This window comes from Bos javanicus, chromosome 23 (assembly GCF_032452875.1).
Source record: "Bos javanicus breed banteng chromosome 23, ARS-OSU_banteng_1.0, whole genome shotgun sequence".
Classification (NCBI taxonomy): domain Eukaryota; kingdom Metazoa; phylum Chordata; class Mammalia; order Artiodactyla; family Bovidae; genus Bos; species Bos javanicus.
The window spans coordinates 12,117,445-12,143,599 of NC_083890.1; the positions used below are offsets into that span (position 1 = coordinate 12,117,445).

The following is a 26,155-nucleotide window of genomic DNA, read 5'->3' on the forward strand; positions in this document are numbered from 1 at the left end:
GCAGAGGGCAGGGACACAAGGCTGGGCCTGTCTGGATAGTTGGTCGCAGAGGACGTGAGTGACCAGCCCAGCTCAGAGCCAGACCAAAGGGAAGGCACCCCACCCCTCCGCTAGGTTATTCCATGAGCATTCTTTAGTATTTTTTTAAAATAAAAAGTACTTTAAAAAGAGTGATTTTCAGCAGTGCACACCTGTGCTCACCTCTGCAGTGGGGGCAGCTCCCAGCACATGTACGGTTCGTCCCGTTCAACAGATCCTGACGGCAGGGCCCCGGGCTATGTGGTGGGCGCGCAGGCCCTCGGCTCTGCTGAGGTGTGGCCTGTCTCACAGACACGAGCAGGATCAGCATGTCCTCTCCTCTCTCTTCACCCCTATGCAGGGCAGGGCTGGGGTGTACCAGAAGCTGGCTTACCCTCCAGCAAGTCCCCCTCACCATTCATTCATTTTCTGCAAAACGCCAGGGCCTCAGGATCCTGCCCAGTCACCCAGGTGTGACCAGGTCAGCTTCCGGGGGAGAAACAGGTGAGTCCCGGCTGCCCTGTCCATCCTTCCCCAGCTCCTCCAGTGACTCCTGAGTGGACACCAGGCCCAGGACAACTTCTGCTACAATAAAAACCACGGACTGCACTTTACATCCCTCAGGCTGCTAATGAGCACTGGACTCCTGCTGGAGCCACTGTGAGGACAGACAACGTAGAATCCATGGCTGCAGCCACAGAAATAAACGGATCGTGGCCTGTACTGCTGCCCACGGCCACCTGCCCGGCCGCCGCACCCAGAGGAGCTGACCACCCACGTGGAAAATGGGCGTGAAATCGCACCAGGAAAAAACACAAAAAGCAAACCACTAATGAGGAAAAACTCCTAGGAGACACATTTAATTTTGTTTCCCTCCTTTGACACCTTTTCTTCTCTGTCCGAAGGGAGGTTCTTAATTGAAGCTGCACTGGGGAATGGGAATGCTCCCTCTCTTTATTACCAGCTGGCCTCCGCACACAGGATGCTCTGCTTTTTATCACAGATAAGACCTTCCTTTCCCCGTGGCTCTAAAAGGATAAGTGATTACAATTTTGTTATCTTCTAAATTAAAAAAAAAAAAGTGAAGCTGGCTGGGCCGGCAGTGTCTGCACAGTGGTTTGACAGTTGGGGTGACAGCGTAACTCCTGAGCAGTTTTTGCACAATTCAGAAGCTCTTTCTTCTTGGCCAAGGACGCCGTCTAACAAACACATCCCACTCTCGCTGAAAATAATTCTCTTTTTCCTAACTCTTCTAGGGATAAAACACTTTTAATGTATTTGTCAGGAATAAACACACTTTATTTACTAAGATTTAAAAAGTGATAATTTAAAGAGCAATTGAGAAGAGTCCCATATCCATCACGGGCTCATGGCTCTAAAATCAGAAGAGCATCAGAAAAAACAGACTACGGGAAGACAAGTGTGTGTGTTTCAAGTTCTGAGTGCTTGGCACCCGGCCTTACCTGAGCTGGCCTTGAATGGGGCTTGTGTGGCACGTGCCCCGCCCGCCGTGCTCAGAGCCAGCCCTCCAAGGAGCTCCAGGAGGTGACTGAACGCTTTCCCCCAAAGAAGTCTGCCTCTTACACAGAGCTTTATCTAAAGTGAAGGGCAAAAGGCTCCGCTTGTTCTATCTCGTGACCTGGTTACAAAGGTGGTGTAAGCACCCCTCTGTCCCTCTGCCCCAACCTCCTCAACCCCCCTCCATGCAGCTGCCTCCTCACGGGGTGTGGGGAGCCACCGGCCCTCCTCTGCCGCTGCCCCCCTCCCAGCCTGGCCAAACCCGCAGCCTGGTGCCCACAGCTCCCCAGGGACTCGGCCTCTACCCGCTGCTGGGCGGAGGGGTCTGGTGGGGTTCCTGGAGCCGGGTCTCAGCCCCTGCACTCCCCCTCGACTCCTTTGGTTTCTCCGAGTTTGGGGGCCATTTTGGTCCATGTGGTTCCCGGCGGGGTGGGGGGTGGGGGGAGTCCTCTGTAGGACTGGCCAGGGCTCTGGAGATATCAGTCCCCTACGGACTTGTTGACTGCCCCCCATTCCCCAAACCAGAAGGCTCATCAGGGAAGGCGGAGCCCCTGCCTCGTAGCAGGAGACAGACTGGAGTGGCCCTGCTGGGCTTCGTCAGCATTCAGAACAGGATTCCAGACCATCGGGCCTGGGAGGCAGCTGCCGGGGAGGGGTGGCATCACCGTCCCTTCCTTCCCTTTACGTGATAACAAGGGCGAGTGAAGTGCTGCAGAAGCAGGGGGACAGTTCTGTTCTCCAGACAGACTTCAGGGTGGAGAGAATTCACCGGGGACGAGAGAAGGGCTGAGCCGCTGGCCAGTCAGGCACGGTTCATGCCTCCTTGTTGGCAGCTGAGTAGCCAGGTGGCGTTCGTCCCCAGTGCTTGGACGCAGAGGGATGCTGCAGGGCCACGGCTTGGAAGGCTCTGGACCTTCCCCAGGTCAGCAGTGCCGGCCTCCAGGCTGGGACTCCTCTCTGGACAGGTGACTCCGTGATTAAGCCCGTGAACCGGTGCTACCTGCAAAGGATTTGAACCTTGCCCGAGCCCGAGTCCCCTGCTCCTCCTGTTTCCCTGTCAGCAGTGAATGCGCTGCCTGAGGAGGTGCTGAGTGGACAAGAATGCCAGGCTCTAATTGGCAACCGGGGGCTGGACGCTGAGGGAGGTGGTCACCCACCCACGGTGAGCAAGCAAGAGGCTCCATTTGTTACCTATGGTGAAAAGCTGCCCCTCAACCCAGGGGTTCCACTCACCCCACACGGGGGGATACAGACAGAGATCAGAGTGAAGGGCACTGAGGGGGACCCGCAGAAAGACAACCATCTGGTTTATTCATGCAGCTTGAAGCGACACTACCCCGGGACGGATAAGCCACTCACATCTATGTAACACTGGGAGGAAAGAGCTGACCTACTGGCTCTTTGCACACCTATGACCAATGTGTGCTTAAGACAGAAAGAAAGTGCCCACCCTGCCTTAGGCAGGGTGCGCGGAGGGCCTGACGGCCACAGCCAGCCACCGGGAGAAGCTGGGGAGGGGCTCTCAGAGGGTGGTTAGCGCTGGGCGGACATCACTCAGACACGCAGGCCAGATCAAGTGACAACTGTCAGATTAGATGGTCTCGGTGAGGATTAAGAGGAAAGCTGCTTAGAACTGTCCCCCCCCCATCCCCCCAATCCCTGGCTGAGTATTATGGTCTGGGGGAAAAGCAGCAACCACTGATCACCAGCGGGCGGGAGAGGCCCCTCTTGTATTCCAGACCCTGACCAGCAGGATGGCCGTCTCCACACACCTCCACTAACCTGTGGCAAACAGGGCGGGCCCAGCCTAGCCAGAAGCTGGGGCAGGCTTATCTGTGCACACTTCTGAGCCTTACATTAGCTGGGGCAGGTTTATCTGTGCACACTTCTGAGTGTTCAATTAGCTGGTGGCATAGTCACTGTTTCCTTGTCAGCCTCCCAAGCTTAAAGGTGGGATACATTTCAGGAATGACAGGTTAATAACCTGGCACTTCGAGTGATTATTAACTCCAGTGTCCGCAGATTGATTTGTTCATTGTGTATTTTGTTGAACTTCCTCAAAGGATTTTCCTTGTCAGACCACGAAGCCCTGCCTCCATCCCTCCCTAAGGAGACGTGCACGCTATTTTTCCGCTCTACCCCACACTCCACTGTTCAAAACTAAAGAAGGAAAATTACAGCATCAAAAGGGATTGAAACAAGTGATTTGTGGTTTGAGCCTTTCAAAAAGATCTGGAATACCTATGATTCAGCAAATGGAGAGTAACTAAAAGAAATAAAAAACCATTTAGTTGCCAGGGCAATGTCCATAAAAGTAAACACACTGAAATCTCCTTTCTCAGGGCGCCTCTGGGGGAAGGCCCGACACACCCGCTTCAGGCCCGTGTCTGCGTGCCGTTTCTGTATGCGGACCCGGGCCTGCCTACTACTTCCTTCTGTGCCCCTTGCAGGTTAGATTAGAGAGGTAGGGTGTTAATGGAGGACTTGATGAAGATTGAAGACCCACTCTCTCCCTCTGGAGACCAGCCTGATTTGAACAAATTGAGGAGAATAGAGCAGCCCCTTTGTGTCCTTGGGAGGAAACCCGTTCTGTGTCCCTTTCTGCAGCCAGGCCTGCTCCTCCAGGGGGAGGGTGTGGGGGGAGTCCACAGGGATCCCTGCTCGGGCGGGGGACACGGCTCCCGCGCCACCTGGCCACCCGAGTCACTCCACACGTGCGCCTCCTTTATTGGTGCTGCCGGTTGGGTGAGCGCGAGTTGGAGCCAGGGCTGGAGGGCAGGGAGCTGCCGCTGGGGGCCTGCAGGGCGTGGGGGTCGAGCTGCTGCCCGGCTGCGCTGGCGCCCCCTGTCCCAGGCTCGTCGCTGCTGTCCTTCTGGGCACTCTGCTGCTCGGGACACTCAAAGTGGACGCAGTGGAACACCTGTGAGAGAGGAGAGGCGGTGAGTGCGGGCCGGCGTCTAACCCGGGCTGTGACGAGTCGGGTCACGGTCCCCAGGGGAGTCAGAGTCCTCTGCCCCCTGCTGCGGGCACAGACAGGAGCAACTAGAAGGCTGGGTATGTTTCAGGGTAAAAGTAAGCGGGCTGATGGTCTAAGAGTTACAGGCAGCGTGGTGTGGATTCCTATAAAACATTCCCACCGAACTTCTCTGATTTGGGTTACTTTGGTTTCACGAGCTTTTCTTTCTCTTTAAATTAACTAATTCTTACATCTGGCAGTTGGGTTAGAAGCTAGTGGGGTTGATGGTGGTGGCGATGGCTGCAAGACTCTGAAAATACTAGAAGCCAATGAATTGTATGCTTTAAATAAGTGAGTTGTATGGCGTGAGAATTGTACTGCCATAAAGTCCTTTTCTAAAAAAAAGAAAAGCCAGCAGGGCACTACCCCAGGGGATCTCCAACGGACCAAGGAGCCGGCTGACCTCATGCCGTGGCCTCAGGAAGGAACACGTTCTTGGTATGAATTCATCCTCTGGGCAGCAGTTCTGGGGAGGGAACTTCAACCTGACGGGACTTGGGCCAACCGGCAGCAGACACCCTCATGTGGAGAAGCGGGCCTCCCACAGTCCCCAGGAGGTGCTGGGTGACTCCCATGTGACTCACTCAGGAAGCACCACTGAGCAGACAGGTGGGTACCGCACAGAGCTCGGCGAGCAAGCCTGAGCCTTGGCCCCGACCTTGAGCAAATGCAGCATGACTGGGGTGGCGGGAGCCTCACGCCCAGTGCAGGAGGGACGTCTGGGCGTGAGCCGGGGCAGTGGGGGCAGCCCCAGTCAGAGCAGGGTCTGCAGAGGAGCCCTCCCTGGCCCACACGGGAAGTCCTTGTTCCAGTGTGTAACGACATATCCTCCTGGGGTCCCTGCTCCCTGTCCTGAGCTCTCCACAGAGCAGAGTCACACCCTCTGCAGTGGGGTCTGCAGTCTGGGGAACACACATCTTCTTTCCAAGAAGCACGCTGGCAGTCTTCAGGGAATCAGTTTCCAGATCCTTAAATTCTGTATTTTCCAAAACTGCCTGCGAAGTGACTGAATCCTGACACCCTCGCCCACATCCCGAGAGGAAAGCACAGCCCTGAGCTGCCCTGCTGGGTGCCACTGGGGCACGCCAAGCCCGGGGTGAGCATGCGCCCTCCCATGAGTGAGGGCCCTGGCGGCTCCTGGTCCCCAAGTGGGGGAAGCGTGGCCTGGGGGAGATGTTCTGAATTCAGAACTGAACTGTATATGTGACTCACGTAATTCTTCTAAACGTAACTGGAATTTTTCCAGAATTATGAAGACATTCTCAAAATACACTGGCTAAAACCCATGAATGATTCCACAATTATTTTCAGATTTGGTGTCCCTTAGTTCAACGAGTTGGTTAAAATCTATCTTAGTAAATCATGTCATCAATTATGTATTCATAATAATTAGTCCTCAGCTTCCATCTTTTAAAATGTTTATTTTTTCCTATATCATATTAACACAAATAATTATATTTAAACTTACAAACAAATGTTTTACTTAAAATGTTCGAAAAATTATACTTTTTTGCCCAAAGCCCTTTTAGGGGATATGCAGACAGAAGAACTGTACAAAGAAAGTCTTAATGACTGGAATAACCACTATGGTGTGGTCACTCACCTAGGGCCAGACATCCTGGAGTGTGAAGTCAAGCAGGGCTTAGGAAGCATCACTATGAACAAAGCTAGTGGAGGTGATGGAATTCCAGCTGAGCTATTTCAAATTTTAAAGAGATGATGCTGTTAAAGTCCTGCACTCAATATGCCAGCAAATTCAGAAAACTCAGCAGTGGCCACACGACTGGAAAAGGTCAGTTTTCATTCCAATCCGAAAGAAGGGCAATGCCAAAGAATGTTCAAAGTACTGCACAATTGCACTCATTTCACAAGCTAGCAAGGTAATGCTCAAAATCCTTCAAGCCAGGCTTCAGCAATACGTGAACCAAGAACATCCAGATGTACAAGCTGGACTGAGAAAAGGCAGAGGAGCCAGAGATCAAATTGCCAACATCTTGCTGGATCATGGAAAAAGCAAGGGAATTCCAGAAAACCATCTGCTTTACTGACTATGCTAAAGCCTTTGACTGTGTGGATCACAATAAACTGTGGGAAATTCTTCAAGAGATGGGAATACCAGACCACCTTACCTGCCTCCTGAGAAATCTGTGTGCCGATCAAGAAGCAACAGTCAGAACTGGATGTGGAACAATGAACTGATTCCAAATTGGGAAAGGAGTACATCAAGGCTGTATATTGTCACCCTGCTTATTTAACTTATATGCAGAATACATCCTACAAAATGCCAGGCTGGATGAATCACAAGCTGGAATCCAGGTTGCTGGGAGAAATATCAATAACCTCAGACATGCAAATGACACCACCCTTAGGGCAGAAAGTGAAGAACTAAAGAGCTTCTTGATGGAAGGTGAAAGAGGAAAGTGAAAAAGCTGGCTTAAAACTCAACATTAAAAACTAAGATCATGGCATCTGGTCCCATCACTTCATGGCAAACAGAAGGGGCAAAAATGGAAACAATGAGAGACTTTATTTTCTTGGACTCCAAAATCACTGTGGACAGTGATTGCCACCGTGAAATTAAAAGATGCTTGCTCCTTGTGAGAAAAGCTATAACAAACTTAGTGTATTAAAAAGCAGAGATATCACTTTGCCAATAAAGGTCCATATAGTCAAAATTATGGTTTCTCCAGTAGTCATGTATGGATGTGAGAGTTGGGCCATTAAGAAGGCTGCGCACCAAAGAATTAATGCGTTCAAACTGTGGTGCTGGAGAAGACTCTTGAGGGTCCCTTGGACAGCAAGGAGATCAAACCAGTCAATTGAAAAGGAAATCCGTCCTGAACATTCACTGGAAGGACTGATGCTGATGCTCCAACACTTTGGCCACTTGATATGAAGAGCTGACTCACTGGAAAAGACCATGATGCTGGGAAAGACTGAGGGCAGGAGGAGAAGAGGGCAACAAAGGATGAGATGGTTGGATGGCATCATCAACTCAATGGACAAGAGTTTGAGCAAACTCTGGGAGATAGTGAAGGATGGGGAAGCCTGACATGCTGCAGCCCATGGGGTTGCAAAGAGTGGACACAACGGAGCAACAACAATAAAAACAACTTGTTTGAAGGTCACTGCTCATAGAACTTAGGAGACTAAGCCCTCAAGAGAGTCCTTTTAAAAGTTAACAAGCAGGAATTCCCTGGCAGTCCAGTGGTTAGGACTCTACACTTTCACTGCTGAGGGTGCAAGTTTGATCCCTGGTCAAGGAACTAAGATCCTGCAAGCCATGTGGCTGCCCCCTCCCACCCCACCACAATCTATAGGCAGATCTGCAGCAACATGGATCTAGAGATTAACATCCTAAGTCAAGTAAGCCAGGAAGAGAGAGATACCATGTGGTATCCCTTATATGTGGAATCCAAAATATACAAACCAACATATCTATGAAACAAAACCAGACTCAGAGAGAACAGACTGTGGCTGCCTAGGGAGGAGAGGAGAGGCAGGGGTGGGAAAGGCTGAGAGTTCTGGGTGAGCAGGTGCAAACTGCAGAGCGGTCACACAGCAAGGTGCTACTCTACAGCGCAGAGCTGTGTTCAACATCTGACAAACCACAGTGGAAAAGGATATGAGAAAATGAATATACACACACACACACACACACACACACACACACACACACATAACTGGAGTCATCCTGCTGTTTATAAGAAATTACCATTGTAAATCAATTGTACCTCAATAAAATTAAAACAAAATAAAGTTAACAGACTTGGAGGGAAGGCAAGAACATTACAGGGTTAGACGTGTTCTGGGCAAGGGGAATAACATGGGTAAAGGCGCTGGGGAGGAGACAGCCAGCCAAGTGATGTCTGACAAGTTCCAAGCGGCCAACTGTGAGGAGAGGTGTCAGTGGTGGTGGGTGAGGCTCTGGAGCAGAAAGATGGAGTGGGATTTAGGGGTGAGTGCCAGTTACGGAGGGGACTGACGGCACCAGACAGCCTTGGAGACACCAGTGCGCTGGGCCAATAACAGGACAGGAGCTGAGGCTGAGGGAGCCAGAGGTCACCATGGCTGGGGAATCAGGAGACAGAAGACCTGCTGCTAGAACCACAGCGTCCTGGACAAACACCTGGCAGGGCCTGGTTCTCACACCACGCTACTGCACCCCACGGGTTTCCTCCCTCGGGTCTCCAGACTTCTCCTACAGCAGCCCAGGGTCCTAGATATAAGTAAGACGATGTGAGTCGTAGTAAAGCTGTCACTGATTTATAGAAGCATGTAACCAGCCTGCAGGGATTGCTTGGAAAGGACTGCCGCGTGCCTGGGCCTGTGTGGACAGCTGTGAGAGATGGCACAGCCTCCCAGCCCCGGCCACCCCGTGCTCCCAGGAGAGCTCAAGCCTCACTCTGCTTGGGTCGGGCGCACCCTTTCCTTCTGAGGGGCCTACTGGCTAGAGAGGAGCCACTGAACTTGGATCTGCCCGTTTCCTGAGTCCTGGATAAAGGCTGGACTGTGGAGGAGAAGGCACTGGAGTTCTGGGAGTGGGCAGGAAGCAGGCCAGGCTGGCCATGGGCCGCCCTCCCCGAGGAAGGACCAGGCGGATGAGACTGCAGGGGGCTCAGGGGTGCAGAGAGCTGGGGGTGGGGCTGCCCCTTCCTCCTGGGAGCTCTATGACCTCACAGCTCAAGCACACGCACTGTGCACACTTGCACCCCGCACACCCACACCACGCACACGGGCATAATCCACTATGCACGCATGCACACGCACCCTCCTTCTGCAGAATCAGGTTCACAGAGGAGAAGACAAGTGTAAAATCAACCGGGAAATCATACTTAAAATATAAACTCCGTGCTTACCTCCCTGCATCACTATTTCCCATATCCCCACTTCACTTGTCTACCACTGTTTTAAATCCTGCCTTTCAGACTAACGTGGGACTGAGCCTGGCCCTCTGTGCGGCAGAGCCTGCTTCTTCTCTCCGTGAGCCCCGCCCCTCTCTAAAGCTCAGGCTGGCGCTGCCTCTTGTGAACCCCCGCGGCCTTAGCTGCCCGGGATCAGCGCCCAGGTCTCTCCTTCCTTTCTTTTTCTTTCTCCCCCCTTTTTTTTCCCGAGCAAATCTCCCCACTTGGGCCCATTGGCAGGTGCTTACTTGTCAGCAGCCTGATAGGAGGGCCTTTTCTGGGGATTTGAAAATTGTCTACAGGACCACTGGCTCTCACCTGAGCTACCTGGGGTCAATCTGAAAATCCTCTTCTAAGTAGCAACTATTAATCTACTCTCCATCAGCTCCACATTCTTCAAGCTTCTGAAGTGATAGAACCATCTCCTGGTGGGTAACTGACAGTCTCTTGCTTTATGAGCAAGGACATGATGGAGCCATGGAGATGACCCCCGAGAACACACCTCTGCTTCCATAACACCCTCGCCCCATCAGTGAACCAGCTTTAGAAGCCTTCCCTGCTCTGACGCGAGCCCCGCGTGCCCCAGCCCGCTCCCCCGCCGGCTGTGTCTGCCTCACGCACCCCGAGGCTGCCCGCCGTCGCCGCCGCTCCGCGGCCCTCGCGGCCTCCCCTCCGTCTCTCTCGGCTCCTGGGCCGCCTCCTCCTGCCCGCGCCCTGAGCTGTCAGTTCCCCTCCGACTCAAGGACTCAGGTGTGGCTCTCCTTTCTCCCGCTCAGGGCCTCACACAGGAATAAACAAATCAGTAAAAACTCTGAAGTGAAAAGTAAAGAAGACGGCAGCGCAGGGGCCGCTGACTGACTAGCCGTCACCAGAGGAAGGGGCCCGTTGGCGGCGCTGGCCGGGGGCGGGGGTTTCTGCCCGCGCTGGGCGCGAGAAGCCTGGAGGACTGTCTAGAGCCTCTCTCTACCTGCGAGACTAAACCGTAACTGCGCGACTGGCTCTAGCCCACCCACCTACCTGTTTTGAGGGAGCAATGCAAATGGTTGTTATTCCCAAGACACCCATTGGGGCCGTTTCAGCGTCGGGTGGCGGATCCCCGGGAATCAGGCCCACTCGTCTCCCTGACCCTGCGCAGCTCAGCGTAGGCTCTGCCCCAAGTGGGGGAACTGGGAGCCCCTGAAGCCTGCTGGGTGGAGCCTCCACAGTGACGGTGAGGAACCGGTCAAAGCTGCGCTTCAGGCTGTGACCCTGGAGTCCCAAGGGTGTCACCAAGGGACCGACTAACTCTGATGCGGGTTCCTGAGCATCTCCAGCACCCAGCGGGCTCTGCCGACTCATAGGCAACACACAAGAAACAGCTATCCAGTCACAAGCTGCGTGGGGAAGAGTCCAAGTGCAGAGGATGTTTTACAAACAGAAAGAAGGGTGCAGAGATAGAGGGTGCAGCGGGGACGGAGCGAGCGTGCTCAGGGCGGCGAGTGGGGCAGGATCGGCATCCCCAGGTGTCAGGCTGGGGGGCAGCGGGGTGCTGGACACTGGGGGTGGTTGGGACCCGAACAGGAGAGGGATCCACGGGGCTCAGGAGGTCCGAGTGCACGCACGCAGTCACCCAAAACATGAGGCACTTCCTGTACCCCTCCAGTGAGTCCTGGCCCCTGGGAGGGTGCACCACACGCTGAGTGAGGACAGGCTCTGACCATGCAGGGAGCCTGGAGGGTGTGGGGCGGGGCACGCCTCCAGAGCTGGGCCTGGAAGGATGAGGCAGGTCTGGTCAGAGGGGTCCTCTGTGGGCACCCCAGCCCCATGTGATGGCACAGGAAGGGAACTGCAGGGACCGTGGAGCAAGAGGCTGTGCCTCAGAGGGCTTGGTCGGGGCCTGGCCTGGGCCCGGGCGGGCAGCCAGGGCCTCTGGACAGAGGAGACGCTTAAACACAAGTGTTGCTTCAATTAAAAATATCACAAAAGGAATATGTTTGTGGTGACAAGTAATACAAGGGTCTGAAGAAAGCAAGCAGATGACAGCAAACCCTTAAGCTTGAAATCCTCTGAGGTAGAACACAGCAATGTGGGACAAGCAGCAAAGAAGCATTTTAAAAGGATAAACTACACCACCTGATAACAGGCTTGCTAAGACTGACAGAGAATCCCCTTGAGAAGACAGAGCTGGGGACCCCTGGGAGGACACAGGCTAGGGTCCCCCCAGGAGGACAGAGGCTGGGGTCCCTGCTGGGAGGACAGAGGCTGGGATCCCCCCTGGAAGGACAGAGGCTGGGGTACCCCTGGGAGGACAGAGGCTGGGGGACCATGGTGCCCCCAGGCTCCTGAGCACTGGACCTGGACTCGGCCTCTGATCCTCCTTCCATGGCTTGTTTTTCAAACCTCAGCAACCTCACTGAGCATGAACGCTGGCCAGGCGCCAGGCCACGCAGGCCCCGCTGTCAGGACCCCACGCAGAGGGACACAGCCCAGGAGCGGGAGGGGGTGCACCTCGGGGTGGGGCCGCTCCCGCTCCTGTGCCCTCTGGGTGCCAGGACAGCTCCTCACTCAGACGAAGGGACAGCGAGTGAGCAGGAAGACAGCCTGTGAGTGTGATCCTGCCTGAAGGTCAGGAGGAAGGTATTCGAAATCCAGCCTCGTGGCCGGGGCGGGAGTGGCCTCCGGGCAGAAGGCACAGGGAGGACGTCCAGATGAAGGCCTGGGCCTCGCCGCCCCCCTCTGTACAATGTGCCGGCTCAGCGGTCTCAGTCAATAATTCAACCCACCAGCCTTGAGCCCGCACAGCAACAGTGGGAAGCCGACACCCAGGCCAGGCCTGGACGCCGCCACCGTCTGGCTCAAGGCTGGGGCTCTTCTGTCAGGACCCCAGGCCGCCGGGCACCAGCAGCAGAGGTGTGCTGGTGGGGACGTGGGGACGCCGTGCTCTCCTCACGCAGACACTGCAGGGTCACTGTTGCCCGGAGGAGTCGTCAGTGCCGCAAGGGGCCTGTCCCGCCATAGCTGGGGCTTCCCTCTCGGAGGAACAGCCAGGTCCTGAGTTTCTTTTCACTCAGAAGCTTGTGTGATTCCATTTCTTTCCTCCAAATCTTCCCAAGACTGCGACCCCCGCCCTTGGAAAGGTTGTGACAAAGTGAATGAGGCGCAGAGCTGTGCTCAGATTTATGCAGAACCATTACCCCCGTCGCCGAGTCACCCTCCCTCCCCTCTTCAGCAGTCAGGCCTCCCATTAGCAGTTTGATGGCCGCTGCTCATGAAGGGGCACCTTTGCTAAACCAGCTTCGAGGATCCGTCCCCCGGGAGAAGCTGGTTAATCTGGAATGTAGTCGTGTGTATGAGGCTGACACAGCCCGAGTCACCATCCGCGTGTCCTTTTTTGTGGCTGCTGTTCATTATCCCTTTCCTTTCCTCTCTGGGAGCTGTAATGCTCGACTTGCTGGAGACAGTCTGGGGTCCTCTTTTCTCTGGGAGCCCTGGAGAGGCTGCACACGTATGTGTGGCCCCTCCTTGGTGAACCAGGGAATTCCTTTGTTGGCCACTCTTTGCTGCTTTCATTAGAGTGATTCCCCAAGCACTCTTTGTTCAACGTGTCTTCAAGGTGGTTTTTTTTTTTTTTGAGACATTTTAATGCCATTTCCCCTGACATTTTAAAAAATTTTATTATTTATTTGGCTGTGCTGAGTCTTTGGAGCTGTGCACAGACTTTGCATAGTTGTGGCGAGCAGGGCTCCTGGCTGCAGTTGGCGGCTTCTCTTCTGTGGGGAGCGGGCTCGTGGCTGTGGCACACGTGCTTAGATGCTCTGCAACAGGTGGAATCTTCCTGGACCAGGGATTGAACCTCTGTCCCCTAAACTGGCAAGTGGATTCTTATCCACTGTTCCCCTGGAGAGGTCCCCAAGGTTTTTAAAAGCAGAGAGAGAGGCCTCTGTTAATTTTCCCAAGTTGGCCTATGAGTCCACTTGTGAACTGTAGCAGAACCCACTGTGAACTGTAGCAGAAATCAGGAAAATTTAATAAATGTTGATCAATGACTCTACCTTGCTTTTCAGGCTTCTCGTGAGTAATTTTCACAGATTTCTTTCATACCAACCAATACAAATAGGATTTCTGAGCCAAGCTTTCAGCTTACATTTACGAGGTGACATATCTTTATAAATAGATACCTACCTCTCAATGATATCTGCCCGTAAGTCAGACACAGAGATTTGGCTTCTGAATTACACACCCTGAAGACTTCTTCTCTCCTTTCGCAATGTGTGTATGGCAGCATGGCACACACTCAGTGCTCAGCAAACCCTACTGAGCTTGGTGATGCTGACAATTACGTCTTCTTACACTTGTCTCAGGAACAGAAGTTCCAAGTCTGTCTAGACTGTATAGAGATGTTTTATCTTTGTTCCCTTAAAAATGAAGACCAAGTATTTCCAATAAAACATGGCACTTTAAAATCAGAGTATCATGTATGTACATCTCAACAGCCCAAAAGATGGTTTTCAGTTAGGCCAGTTATAGCAAGATAACTCTTGCCTGGAAAATCCCATGGATAGAGGAGCCTGGTAGCCTGCAGTCCATGGGGTTGCTAAGAGTCCGGCATGACTGAGCAACTTCACTTTCACTTTCATGCATTGGAGAAGGAAATGGCAACCCACTCCAGTATTCTTGCCTGGAGAATCCCAGGGACAGAGGAGCCTAGTGGGCTGCCATCTGTGGGGTCACATAGAGTCGGACACGACTGAAGCGACTTAGCAGCAGCAAGATATTTCTTGCTATATTTCTCCCATTTCATAGCAAGATATTTCCAGGTTGTGAGCAACAACTTTTTAGCATTGCTTTGAGGTGATAGGATACCCCAGTAGTTTTGCACAAGTATTTATTCCTACTAGGCATGAGAGTAAGCTTCTTGATGACACTGCAATGGCAATGTCTCTATATGGCAATGGCTTTTTTTAAACTTTCCAATGTCACTTTGCCATCTTCCCATAAGCCTGGGCACTCACAAGTATCTGAAACTCTACTGCCTGGAAGGTTCTGGAGAAAAGCCTTTCCAAAATATGTCACCTCTGGCAGCCCTGGAATCCCTGACCTCTGGATTTCCTGTGTGCATACTCCAGAGCTCCCAGAAGAGAGATTCTTTCTCTTAATTAATCTGGAAAACTAAGGCAAAAAAGGAGAAATGTTCTGGTTCCCAGGGGGAACTGGTAGACATGGCCTTACTGGCGCCCTCTACTCTCCCCTAGAGGCTGCTCTAGTGGCCCCACCGCCCAAGGCAGCTGTTCACTTCATCCAGATGTGTCTGCTTTGTCTTGAAGAGCACCGGCTCCATGGAGATCTCGGCCTGACTCCTCACCACTGGCTCCGCAGCAAGACACAGCTGGACGTCACGCTCACGAGCTGGGGTCTTCGTCCATCTCGCCGCCCAGTGGCCCCCAGGCCCCACCTGCTCAGAAGCTGTGGGCACCTTCCCAGGCTGGGCGTTTGGAGCTGAACTGCTCCACTGCAACAGTCATAAGGCTCGTGGAACGTTTGGAACAATGACGTGCTCACTGTTGTGTCACTTTCCCTTTGTTTTCCCAATAAAATCTTTCCTAAAATCATTTAAATATAAAGACGTCTATAAAAGGTCTTGTATTAATTGTACTATAAATTAAATATTTTTCTGATTTTTTTTTTTCTGTCTCACTGGGAAGGAACCTTTAAAATCTAGTCCACTCTCCCTATTTTAAAGACAAGGGTCCTGAGAGCCAGGGAGGTGTCCTGAGAGCCAGGGAGGATAAAGCTGGTTGAGGGCAAGGCTGGCACCAAGGCCGAGATCTCCTAGTTCACACTGGACAAGGCCCCCCGTTCCTTCCTTCCTATTTCTCTCTCCTCCTGGGCTCATCCCCCACCTCTCTGCCCTGTGCGTTGAGGCTGTTTCTCAGACGATATCCTTTGGTGGATGCTGCCTGGGAGGGAATCCTCGAGGGAGTGACCGGAACCAGGGGGCAGGCCCTGGGAAATAATTGTCACCATTGTCACCGGCATCACTGACTCGATGGACTTGAGTTTGAGTAGGCTCCGGGAGTTCATGATGGACAGGGAAGCCTGGCATGCTGCAGTCCATGGGGTCACAAAGAGTTGGACACGACTGAGCCACTGAACTGAATTGTCACCAGGCCAGGAGGGAACCTTTTTTAAAAAAACAAAAAAACAAAAAAACCAGAATCTGTTTCCTTCTTTTTGTTTTTTTCTTCACTAGAGCCACATGTTGCTATGGGAACGAGGATGGCACTGGGAGCCCATAGCCACTCACGGGCCCGACAGAGCCTGTAAATAAATTCTGCCTCACTCCAGGCTCGGCGCTGACTGGTCCTGGAGGGCAGCTCAAGCAGCCACTTACAGACTCTCCACCCTGCTGGTGTCGGCAGTGCGGACCCTCCTGCAGCCGGTTCCCGGGAGCCGGGAGGAATCTGCACCCTCCACCCTCCCAAAGCCTCCACTGCACAGCCTGGGCGCTGTCTGCCCATCCAGGGCCGTGCCCACCTGCCGCCACTGCCTCCGCTCACTGCAACCTCGCTTGGGCTCCTGCGCTTCACGTCACCCCCGTCCCCAGCCAGGCTCAGGTGCTCTTCCTGTGGGTTGACTTCTGTCAGGCGCTGAAGCTACAGCCCTTCTCGGGAAGGGCCCTTGCCTGGGTTTCTCTCCTGGTTTGAGCCCAGGCTGGTGCACAAAGCCTGCCCTCAGGAACCACCTGCTCACCAACATCTGATCTGATGACCCAGCCAGGACAGAGCTGGGCTCTTTTCTGTGGCTTTACTATTTATTGGGTTGGCCAGAAAGTTCCTTCAGGTTTTTATGTTAAAAAAAAAAAAAAAAGACATTTTGCATTTTCACCAAGAACTTTAGTGAACAACATGTTCACTGTTTTGTTCCACAGCCTTCTGCCATTTTTCAGGCAACTTCATAATTCCACCTTCCCAAAACATTTAATCTTTTTGAGCAAAGAACTGTTCCAGGTATCTTTTACAGTCTTCTAGGGAACTGAAACTTTTTCCATTAAGAGAATTTTATAAAGGCCAAAATAAATAGAAATCTGGTATGTACAGTGGATGTCCCAGCCAAGGACGCCCCAGTCAATGGTGAGTTTTTGCCTGTTTCTTTAATGAAACTTGCGGTTTGTATTGTCCTGATGGAAGATAATGTGTTTCCTATTGACTAATTCTGGACGCCTTTCATCGAGTGCTGGTTTCAGTTGGTCTAACTGGGGCAGTATTTGTTGGAATTAATTGTTTAATTATGAGCTCCTTTTCCGGAAGGGGCTCATAACAGAGGACTCCCTTCCAATCCCAACATATACGTAACTCCACCTTTGGATGAAGACCGGCCTTTGGCTGGTGGTGGTTCATTTCATTTGCCCCACAAGCTCTTCTGTTCCACATTATTGTACAGTATCCATTTTTCATTGCCTGTCACAATTTGTTTTAAAAACGAAATGTTTTCATTACATTAAAGTAGAGAATCACATGCGGAAATAAGGTCAAGACAGTTTTTTCACTTAACTTGCGTGGCACCCAAACATCAAAGCAAGGAACAGAACCAAACTGGTGCAGATGATTTTCAACGCTTGACTTGGATATTTTGAGTATGCCAGCTATCTCTCGAGGTAAAACATTGATTGTTCTCCGTTAATGTCTCAATTGCTATCAACTTCAACTGGTCTACTTGACCAGGGAGCACCATCCAGCAAGAAATCTCCAGCATGAAACTTCACAAACCACGTCTGACACATTCGATCAGTCACAGCACCTTCTCCACACTCTGCACAAATCTTTTCTCATGTCTCAGTTGTCTTTTCACCTTTCTTGAAATAATAGAGCATAACATGCCAAAAATGTTGCTTTTTACTTCCATCTTCAATATTAAAATGCTTACACAAAAAGTGCACTGGGACGACCCAGAGGGATGGTATGGGGAGGGAGGAGGGAGGAGGGTTCATGATGGGAACACATGTATACCTGTGGCGGATTCATTTCGATATTTGGCAAAACTAATACAATATTGTAAAGTTTAAAAATAAAATAAAATTAAAAAATAAATAAAATGCTTACACAAAAATGGTTACACAATTTTGATAAACTTTTTAAAATGCACAGTGATATGACAGCTGTCACAATAATATCTAACCAAACTGTTTCGAATGAAGTTAAAGACAAATAGGCACTACTAGAGTCATGGGGAAGCTGAATGAACTTTTTTGGCCAACCCAACATTATGCCTTTTTGGGAGATAGAGCACCCTGGATGTTAAGAGCCAAACTGCCTGAATTGAAACTCTTACAAATCACTTAACATTGCTCAGCTTTGGTTTCCTCATCAGTTTATCCCTTTTGCTTAAAACAGAACATTTTTTTATTGTGAAAACTATGCACTAAAAGGTGCATAAAATGCAAATGTACAACTTGTTCAATAACTATATAGTGAACTCCAGCTACGTACACCGCATGCAGGTCAAGAACCAGAAACACTGCCGGCACCATATGGTCCCTTCCTGATCTGAGCCCCCGCCCTACTATTAAAAGCACAGCCTGCTTTTAATAATAATCACTTCTTTTCTGTGTGCACATCCTTAGATGTCATAGCTTAGTTTCTGACATTTGTATGAATGTTACCCCACTACATGGATTCTTCTGTGCTGGCTTCTATCTTTGGACACGCTGCGATGTTCATCCCCAAGGACCGCGCAGATGAGAAGTTGTTTGACTGAACCTTTTCCTTTATTTGGCTACCTGATGGGGAGAGGGAGCGATGGACGGACAGACGGAATCATTCATCCGCTCACTCAGGAAGCAGGTACTCTGTGCGCACACGTGCCGGGCCCAAGTTAGGGCCGGGAAATAAGACAAAAAATTACCACACTGCCTCTTTCCTCAGCTACATAAGTTCAACACATAACTGGAGCCCTGAGAGCTGCCTACAGACTGTCCACCCCATCCTCACTCTCTGTTACTGACTCGGCAAAGGCTTTCTTTCCTGTGGGTTCTTGTGAGCAGGAACTTGGTCGTTCCATATTGCGGAAAGGAAGCTTTTCCTGTAAGTCCTTTCTAGCCCGTGGGACTGCTTGTGCCCCTGAGGTCTCTACCTCCTGAAAAATCACTCCACAACCTGCTCTCCAACCAGGCTTCATCAAAGCCAAAATAAGAAATGGGCATAAGCGAAACAGGCTTAAGAAACAGGCTGACAGACTGACACCTCCTTAAGGACGAAGCAGCGTGCCTTTGCTGCTCTTTTGCGGTGACTAGCTGAACGCGAATGAAAGGTTTGTGAGAGACACCGCATCAGAACCAGCACGGCTGCTGCGTGAGTATAAGTGGAAACTTCAGATCCGCCAGGATGTTTGTGGTCCTGTCCACAAGGCCGTTTCTAACCTCCTGCAGGCAGGAGAGCCACGTCTGCCTCCCAAGTAGCTCAGAGTCAGGCAGCAGTCAAGGCAGGTGGGCTGGAAGGACCTCACGGCTGCACTGGCGACTAGACCAGTAGAAAGTGATGGAGGAAAAAGCCAGAGAGACCTTTTCGGCTCTAGGCATCAGGGAAAATCAGATGAATGAAAATAACTGAAGGAGAGCAGGTTGGGGGGAGGGACTGGCTGACAGACAAACCGACATGTGCCTGCCCTCTAGTGCTGAGCATGAGAGGAGGATGGGAAAGCCGCCTCCCCTCCGAGTGGCAGAGGGAGGGGCGCGTCCAGGGGCAGAGCCAAGGAGGAGGGGCAGGATGACAGGCTCCCTGGTGGGCAATGAAAGGAAAAACGTTCTGAGAAGTTGAGATAGACGACAAGGAAATGCTGAGCAGACAAGGAGCAGGAGGTCACTGGAGCCAAGTGGCGCTGTCTTCGACAGGTAAACATTAAGGGAATTTATTGATAGAAGTCGTAAATGTAGCTAAAAAATTAAATGAATTCATTGCCTGGTGCTCACAAAGGAAGATGAGAGACAGATGCCAACAGCAGACACGCGCTTCCCAAAGGAGAGGCATGAAATGCCGAGGAAATCAGAAGCGTGCCCGGACAGGTGACCAAGAAATCTGAATGCCCGCAGCCTGCCTGGTGGTCATCACCCAAGAGCTGGCCCTGGTGGAGGGGTTGGGGGAGGGGGAGGGGGGCGGGGATTAGCCTGAGGCCAGATGTCGAGCCTGGTGCGGGAGGCCGGGCTGACTAGAGCAACACAGACACGTGACCACATTGGGCAAGAAATCCCCAAGGACTTTAGCTCTGGACCCTTCCTGTTGCCACATCCCCAGAGTTGCCAGCAGTTACAGCCACGTACACGCGCCACCTTCCCACCTTCTGCCCAGACAGCCTGCCCTCCTGCTGAATGCTCTTCAACTCACAGAGGTGCCAAGCTGCACTTCCCCACCTGGCTCTGCTCTGACACCCTCTCCACATGGGGCAGCGCCTGCAGCAAACAGTCTTACCTGGGAGAACTGGCACGCTTCTTTCCCTATCTGCACACACCATCTTACCTCTCATGACAGAAACCAACTCCATCTACACTTCTTGAAATTCGCACAGTCTGTGGGCTGGTAACATTCACTATCTAAAGGGAAACAGGTCCTGGCTCTGAGGCAATGCAGGGTACTGATGCCCCTTGGCAGATAAGCCAGGACAGACTGAAGAATCCTGGCCTGCCTTCCACCCCGTCCTCCACTGTAAGGAAGAGGCGTCCTGACCCATCTTCTCATGGCGTGGTTCTGGCTACATGGGACTCGGGACCAGGCTTGTCCTGGACCCCTGCCTGCTTTCCTTGCTGGCTGTGCCATCACAGTCCCCCCAGGAGTCCTGACCGACCCACCCCAGGCACCCTCCTTCCCTCACTCCTCTGACTCTGCACACATTCCTGCCCATCTCCAAGAAGGGGGATATGACGCCCAGAACTGGTATGGTGCAATAAAGAACGTTCTCTTTGAGGCTGTGCTACATCCCCGATACTCCATGAAATCAACTCTTGTGCCTTCTTGTTTGCTCTGAGAATGACACAGCTTATAGATCTTGCCTTGTGATCCCGGTCATTGTTTATTTTATGATTTGAGATGTTCCCAGGTTGGCAACACCACACTGAGGTTTTTCTTCCTGATCAATAACTCACTCGATAAAGCAGCTGAGCAAGTTGCTCATCAGCTAGATATGACGGGGTCACCAGTTAATTAGTGACCTAAATCAACCCATTCAAACTGGGGACTCCAGTCTCCAAACTGGCGGGTCCCAAGTGGCTGGGGCTCCTTGCAGATATTTTTGTAAACTAATCGGGGAGAGATCTGGCATGCCAGCTTTTGAGATCTGTAAGGGGAAATTATTCCTCTGGTCACTAAAGTGAGGGCCTAGGGGTCAAGACCTGGAAGAAGACCCTGACCTGACTTGCTCCAGTGCTTCTCAGCCTTCTCTGACTTAAGAATTCCTTCTACTGTTAAATGACAATTACAAAGTCCCATTCAGGAACTAAAGAAAATAAAACGGCTTTAAAAAAAAATGCATTATATAAGAAACAAGGGATTGCAAATAAAAATATTTAATTTTAGCTTCATATACTATTAAGTAAAAATACGTTCGAACTGTTTTCTAATTTAGTAATATACATGTAATTTAAGTGGTTAGAAAAATTGAGACTTATTGGTAAAATTTTAAAACTCTGATGTTTTGTTTGGGGCTCAAATATCTATTAAAATACAGATTCAAATTTATACTTCTGTTACATCTTCAAAGAATAAAAAAGTGTTTTTATGACCTGATGTTTAGAATTCTTTAATTTTGTGTTTTAAAAACTATCAATGGCTTTCTTTATTTTATAATTTTCAGGTTTGTTTTGAAATAAAAAGGTAAGCAAAAGTTTCAGGCTTCTGTTTCTAAGCTCTTCTCTGCAAGAAATATATTGTGGGTGTGTATCATTTTTATTCTAAATAAATACAAAGGCAAAATGAATACACGTTATCACAATATTTTCACTGCTTAAAATGCTTTTCAAAGAACCAGAAGCACCTTGATGTGCCCTGGAGAACTCTCATCTGACAAATAATGCGCGATCCAGGGCCCACTGTGTAACGTGTGGGGCTCAGTGAAAAATGGAAATGTAGCGTCTCTCCTTCAAAAGGCAGAGAGAAAGCTTTTCCTTTTCTCCCAGGGTCTCTCCTGATGTGCCCCAGGGTTTTCATCTGCTCTTTGATGCTATGCTCGCTCCAGCTCGGGGGACAGCGTCAGGTCAGGGCAGATCCTCAGGGCACCCAGGGCCCCATCCTGTGATTAGCACAGGGGACCCACACCAGATCCTGGCTCTCCTCACAAATGTGTGGGGGTCCCACTGGGAGTGGCAGTGGGCACAGGGCAGGCTGAGGAGGCTGCATGGGTCCAGGCACCAGGGGTCAGGGTGGGTGGCTGAGAACCCGTCCTAGGGAAGGAGAAGGGGTGAAGGCTGGCCTGCAGGGAGCCCCTGGTGGATGCTCTTCCCTTAAAAAGAAAATCCAAAGGTAAGATTTCCAAGAATTTCAAGAGGATGCTGGAGAGCATTAAACCCCAAGCACAGAGCCCCTTCTGGGTATGGAGCCCCACGCAGCAGCCCTGGCCACACGCCCAGCACACTGGTCCTGTACAGATCTGAGAAGTTTACGCAGGGGTGAAACTGCAGGATGGTTACTATTTTTATGCCTTTCATTTACCTCTTGAGCTTCAACCTTACTGTTTCTTACGACTGTGGTCTTTAACCAGTGGTCAGGCCTTCATGGTGTGTGCTAAGCACATCTGACTGTGTAAAAGCAAGAGCATGATGAGCAGATGGACCTGTGGCATGGCCACCTGCCAACTCCAACCCCTCACCGCCAGCGCTTACTCTATGCCCACCTGAGGAACAGAGGCTAAGCAATTAACTTACAGATGGATTATTTTGCACTCAAAATGGAAACAGATGTTCTTCTCACTTTAAGTGGTATGAGTGGGCCTCGGGTGGCTCTTGGAGCCCAGAGGGATGCAGGCTGTTGGGGGAGGCAGTCCCAGGGGTCTGGCACGGTCCTGGTTTGCACTTGGGTCCTGTGCTGTCGCTCACAGTGCCCTCCCTCGGGCCCTCAAGGCATTGCAGGCACTGTCCACCCCTCTCTCATCTGAAGGAACCCACTGTGTCCTCCAGAGCCATTTCCAGCCAGAGAAGGCAGCACGTTTGAGGCCCAGGAACCTCACCTGCCGGCCATCCTGGCCTCGAGAGCCCAAACTTGAGAGAATAACTCACCCACTCTTCCCTCATGAATTCCACAGGTGGAGGGACACCCAGACAGTATGGCCCCAAATCACAGCTGCTCCCCAGAAACAAGGCCCAGGCACAGGAGAGGAACAGGCCAGGAGGGAAGAGGCTCGCCCACGAACACTATGTGCAGGCCGGCGCAGGACTGGGTAGATGGACAGAGAAAACCTGCAACTGTGCGTCCCGGCCGCCCCGTGGAGCTGGGGTTCCTCACACACCACACTTAGGGGCCCAGGGACCCTGAGAGGGCTGGCGTCTGGGAGGGGAGAGGACTCTCCAGGTCTCTGCACAGGGGACGAAGTGAAGCTGCAGGGCCTGCCTGCTGCTCGTGGTGAACAGACACCCAGAAACGGTAACAACAGTTCCCCTGTGAGCGAGCAGGGCTCCTCCTTCCTGTACCAAGCAAGCTGTCTGAACAATAGGCCACTGATGGGTGGAACCAACAGCTGCAGTTCACTTGGGCCGAGGCATTGCCCAGAGAGCAGGAAGTGCCGATGTGTCTTTCACCAAAGGGGGCCCTTACCTCGTTTGCTGTGTTGTGTGTTCCAACGATTCGGATGAAGGATGCTGGGCGTCTTTCAAAAGTTACCGACTGCCAGGACCTGTGAGGAGAAGCATAAGCACTGCTTGGTTACACCGTCCTGTGATCCTTTGACGGCTCGGCCCAGCGGAGCCCAGGATGTGGAGGGGGCGGGGGTCTCCACCCACTGCGTGGAGTGGGGACAGGAGTACATGGTGCCCCACAATCTCAGCAAAGGAGGTGCTGCCCTTCTGTGAAGGCTCGACACAGGCAAGCATGAGATGCAGACCCGTGCACGTAGAGACGAGTGTGGCCACACGGGGGAGGGATCAAGGCGGGCGGGGCTCATGAAGTAACAGGGCCACGATGGTGCTGCCCTCAGAGGGCTGTGGGCCTAATGGCTGCACCCAGGTGGGCACAGTGACTTCCTGGGAGGGTCCTGGAGGAGGAGCTGAAGCAGGCAGGCAGGCCAAGGGCAGGGCGGCTGGGCCCAGCACTGCAGGTTGGGAGGGGGGCATTCAGTGCCGTGAGAGCCCTGGGCTCCCATGTCTGACCCCCCTCATGCAAGTGGTGGAGGCACCTGGGGAAGAAAAGGCAAGTTTCTCCACTGGCCTCCCTTCAGCCCTCTTTTTCTGGTTCCCAACGCATCCCCCAAACAGTTTAGTCTTTGGATGGGTGGGCTCAAAAGCAGCCCCAGGATTTTAAACGCCCCTCCTCATGGATCGGCAGGGGCTGGGCCAGTGGAGCAGGCCCCCAGTCTCTCCCGAGAGGAAGTGGTCTGCTCCCGATTTACCGCTCCCGGCTCGTCGGAAGGCATGAGGCGCTCGGCACCCGCGGCTGCAAACTCGGCTCATGCTTTCAGAAGCAGCACGAGGTGCTCGCGGCTGCCGCAGCCCTCCTCCGCATACATGGCGGAGCTGCCAGCTGCTGGGACGCTGTTTCCTGTAATTGTCTAATTACCGAGTAATGCTACCAAAGAAATTTGGTATTTGTGGCTTATTTCTCCCCCTCTGCTTTCAGGTGTTCCATCTTCCCTTTCACCATGAGCCGCCCACGGAGACTGATTCACTGCTGCCTGGACACCAGGCCCCTTGAGGTCATTAAAAAGTCATTACCATCCTATGTGCAAAGTCTGTGCCTCTGGAAGCAGTTTTCTGGAAACAGCATAAGAAAAATCACTCTGTCTGTAGAAAGGCTATTCATACATGAAGGTGATGCCATCTGACCATCCCCAGGGTCTGCATTCCTGGCCCAGTTTCTCAGTGTTTTGTTCCCAGACCCACACAGCTCCCTTGGAAAGCCCAAGCCCAGGGTGGGTTTGTGAGGAAGGCCCCGTGGGGCTTCAACACTGGACCTGGGCTCCAACAGGCCTGGGGGTCATTTCTGCACTAAGCACGGGGGCCGAGCACAGATTTGCGTTCTTTCTCCAGCAGGTAGGGGAAGCTAGGGGTTCACAAAGCACAGACATCAGAACCCCATCTCACTGCCAGCGGCAGTGACAGCACACACCAGAGCTGTTCCACTGCACTTCTCAGACCCCTACTCCAGGCCAGGGCAACAGAGCTAGGGCAAGTGACTCAGCCAGTGACAACCATTCACTTCAGTTGCCCAGGCGAGTCCAACTCTTTGCGACCCCACGGACTGTAGCACGCCAGGCCTCCCTGTCCATCACTGACTCCCAGAGCTTGCTCAAACTCATGTCCATGGAGTCGGTGATGCCATTCAACTGTCTCATCCTCTGTCATTCCCTTCTCCTCCTGCCTTCAATCTTTCCCAGCATCATGGTCTTTTCCAATGAGTCAGTTCTTCGTATCAGGTGGCCAAAGTATTGGAGCTTCAGCATCAGTCCTTCCAATGAATATTCAGGACTGATTCCCTTTAGGATGGACTGGTTTGATCGCCTTGCAGTCCACGGGACTCTCAAGAGTCTTCTCCAACACCACAGTTGAAAAGCATCAATTCTTTGGTGCTCAGCTTTCATTATGGTCCAACTCTCACATCCATACATGACCACTGGGAAAACCATAGCTCTGATATTAGGTTCAGCCAGTTTCACAAAAGGGATTTGGATGGAGAGGGGGCTGGGAGTGGAGGAGACAGAGAAGACTCTTCTTAGCTTTTAAGTCCTGTGCTTATCCAAAAAAATTGTCCAGTGCTTCTGGACAGGCAGGTAAGACCTGACTCTCGTGAGCTCACAACCCTCAACAACATGCTCAGGGTTCTGAGAGCACAGACAGGCCTGGCATCGCGCTCCTGCCCCCTGGACGACCCCACCCCCACCCTGCCCTACATGTGGGGTGGAGGCTGAGGCCCTGAAGGGAGTGAGGGCTCACTGTGGGGCATCCTGGGGGGAGCTGGGCCTGAACCCCACTCATTGTCCCGCTGTCGCCCCCTCGGCTCCATCTCCCGTTCCGCCTCCTAGGGGCTCAGGCCCTGGCCCCCCACCCTCTGCAGGGGGAGCTGCAGGGCGACAGTCTGAGCAGGAGGGAGCACTGCTGGAGTAACAAGATCAGAAGGCCTCAATTTAATACCAATCCTCCATTGCACTGCATTAATATCTAATCATATTAGAGTTCATTTTCACTAACACAGCCCAAGAGGTGAACAGATGATTTCATCTTCAGCAAACTGGATGACAGCCCTAAGACCAAAGCACGAACAGGAAGGGAAGCCAGTCAAGATGAGGTAAGGAGCATCTCTTCCTCCCAAGTGCCGGCTTCCATTTCCCCCGAATGTCTTCGAAACGGCTCTCCGCATGCCCAGCAAGGAATGACAAGGCGGCAGGGGGACAGTCATGGTTGTGTCGGAGCCACATGCATAGTCACGGCGCCACCCCGAGGAGGCTCACATATCACAGAGCCAGGTGCCGCCACCGCCGCTTGGTCTATGCAGAAGCTCAGCGCCTTTCTTACTGAGCTGGAGAGCTGTATGAA

General features: G+C 52.2%; 1 protein-coding gene across 6 annotated transcripts in view; it reads right to left on the minus strand.

Annotated features, from left to right (window-relative positions):
- Window positions 1–848: 848 nt before the first annotated feature.
- BTBD9 (BTB domain containing 9) overlaps window positions 849–26,155 on the minus strand; it is a 412,965-nt gene continuing 387,658 nt past the window's right edge. For all 6 annotated transcript variants that reach the window (XM_061399067.1, XM_061399064.1, XM_061399065.1 and 3 more), the window contains 2 exons: window positions 23,226–23,304; window positions 849–4,456 (listed from right to left, as the gene is read on the minus strand). In XM_061399067.1, the coding sequence (XP_061255051.1) occupies window positions 4,262–4,456; window positions 23,226–23,304 (274 nt within the window). In that variant the 3' untranslated portion in view covers window positions 849–4,261. The remainder of the gene's footprint in view (window positions 4,457–23,225; window positions 23,305–26,155) is intronic.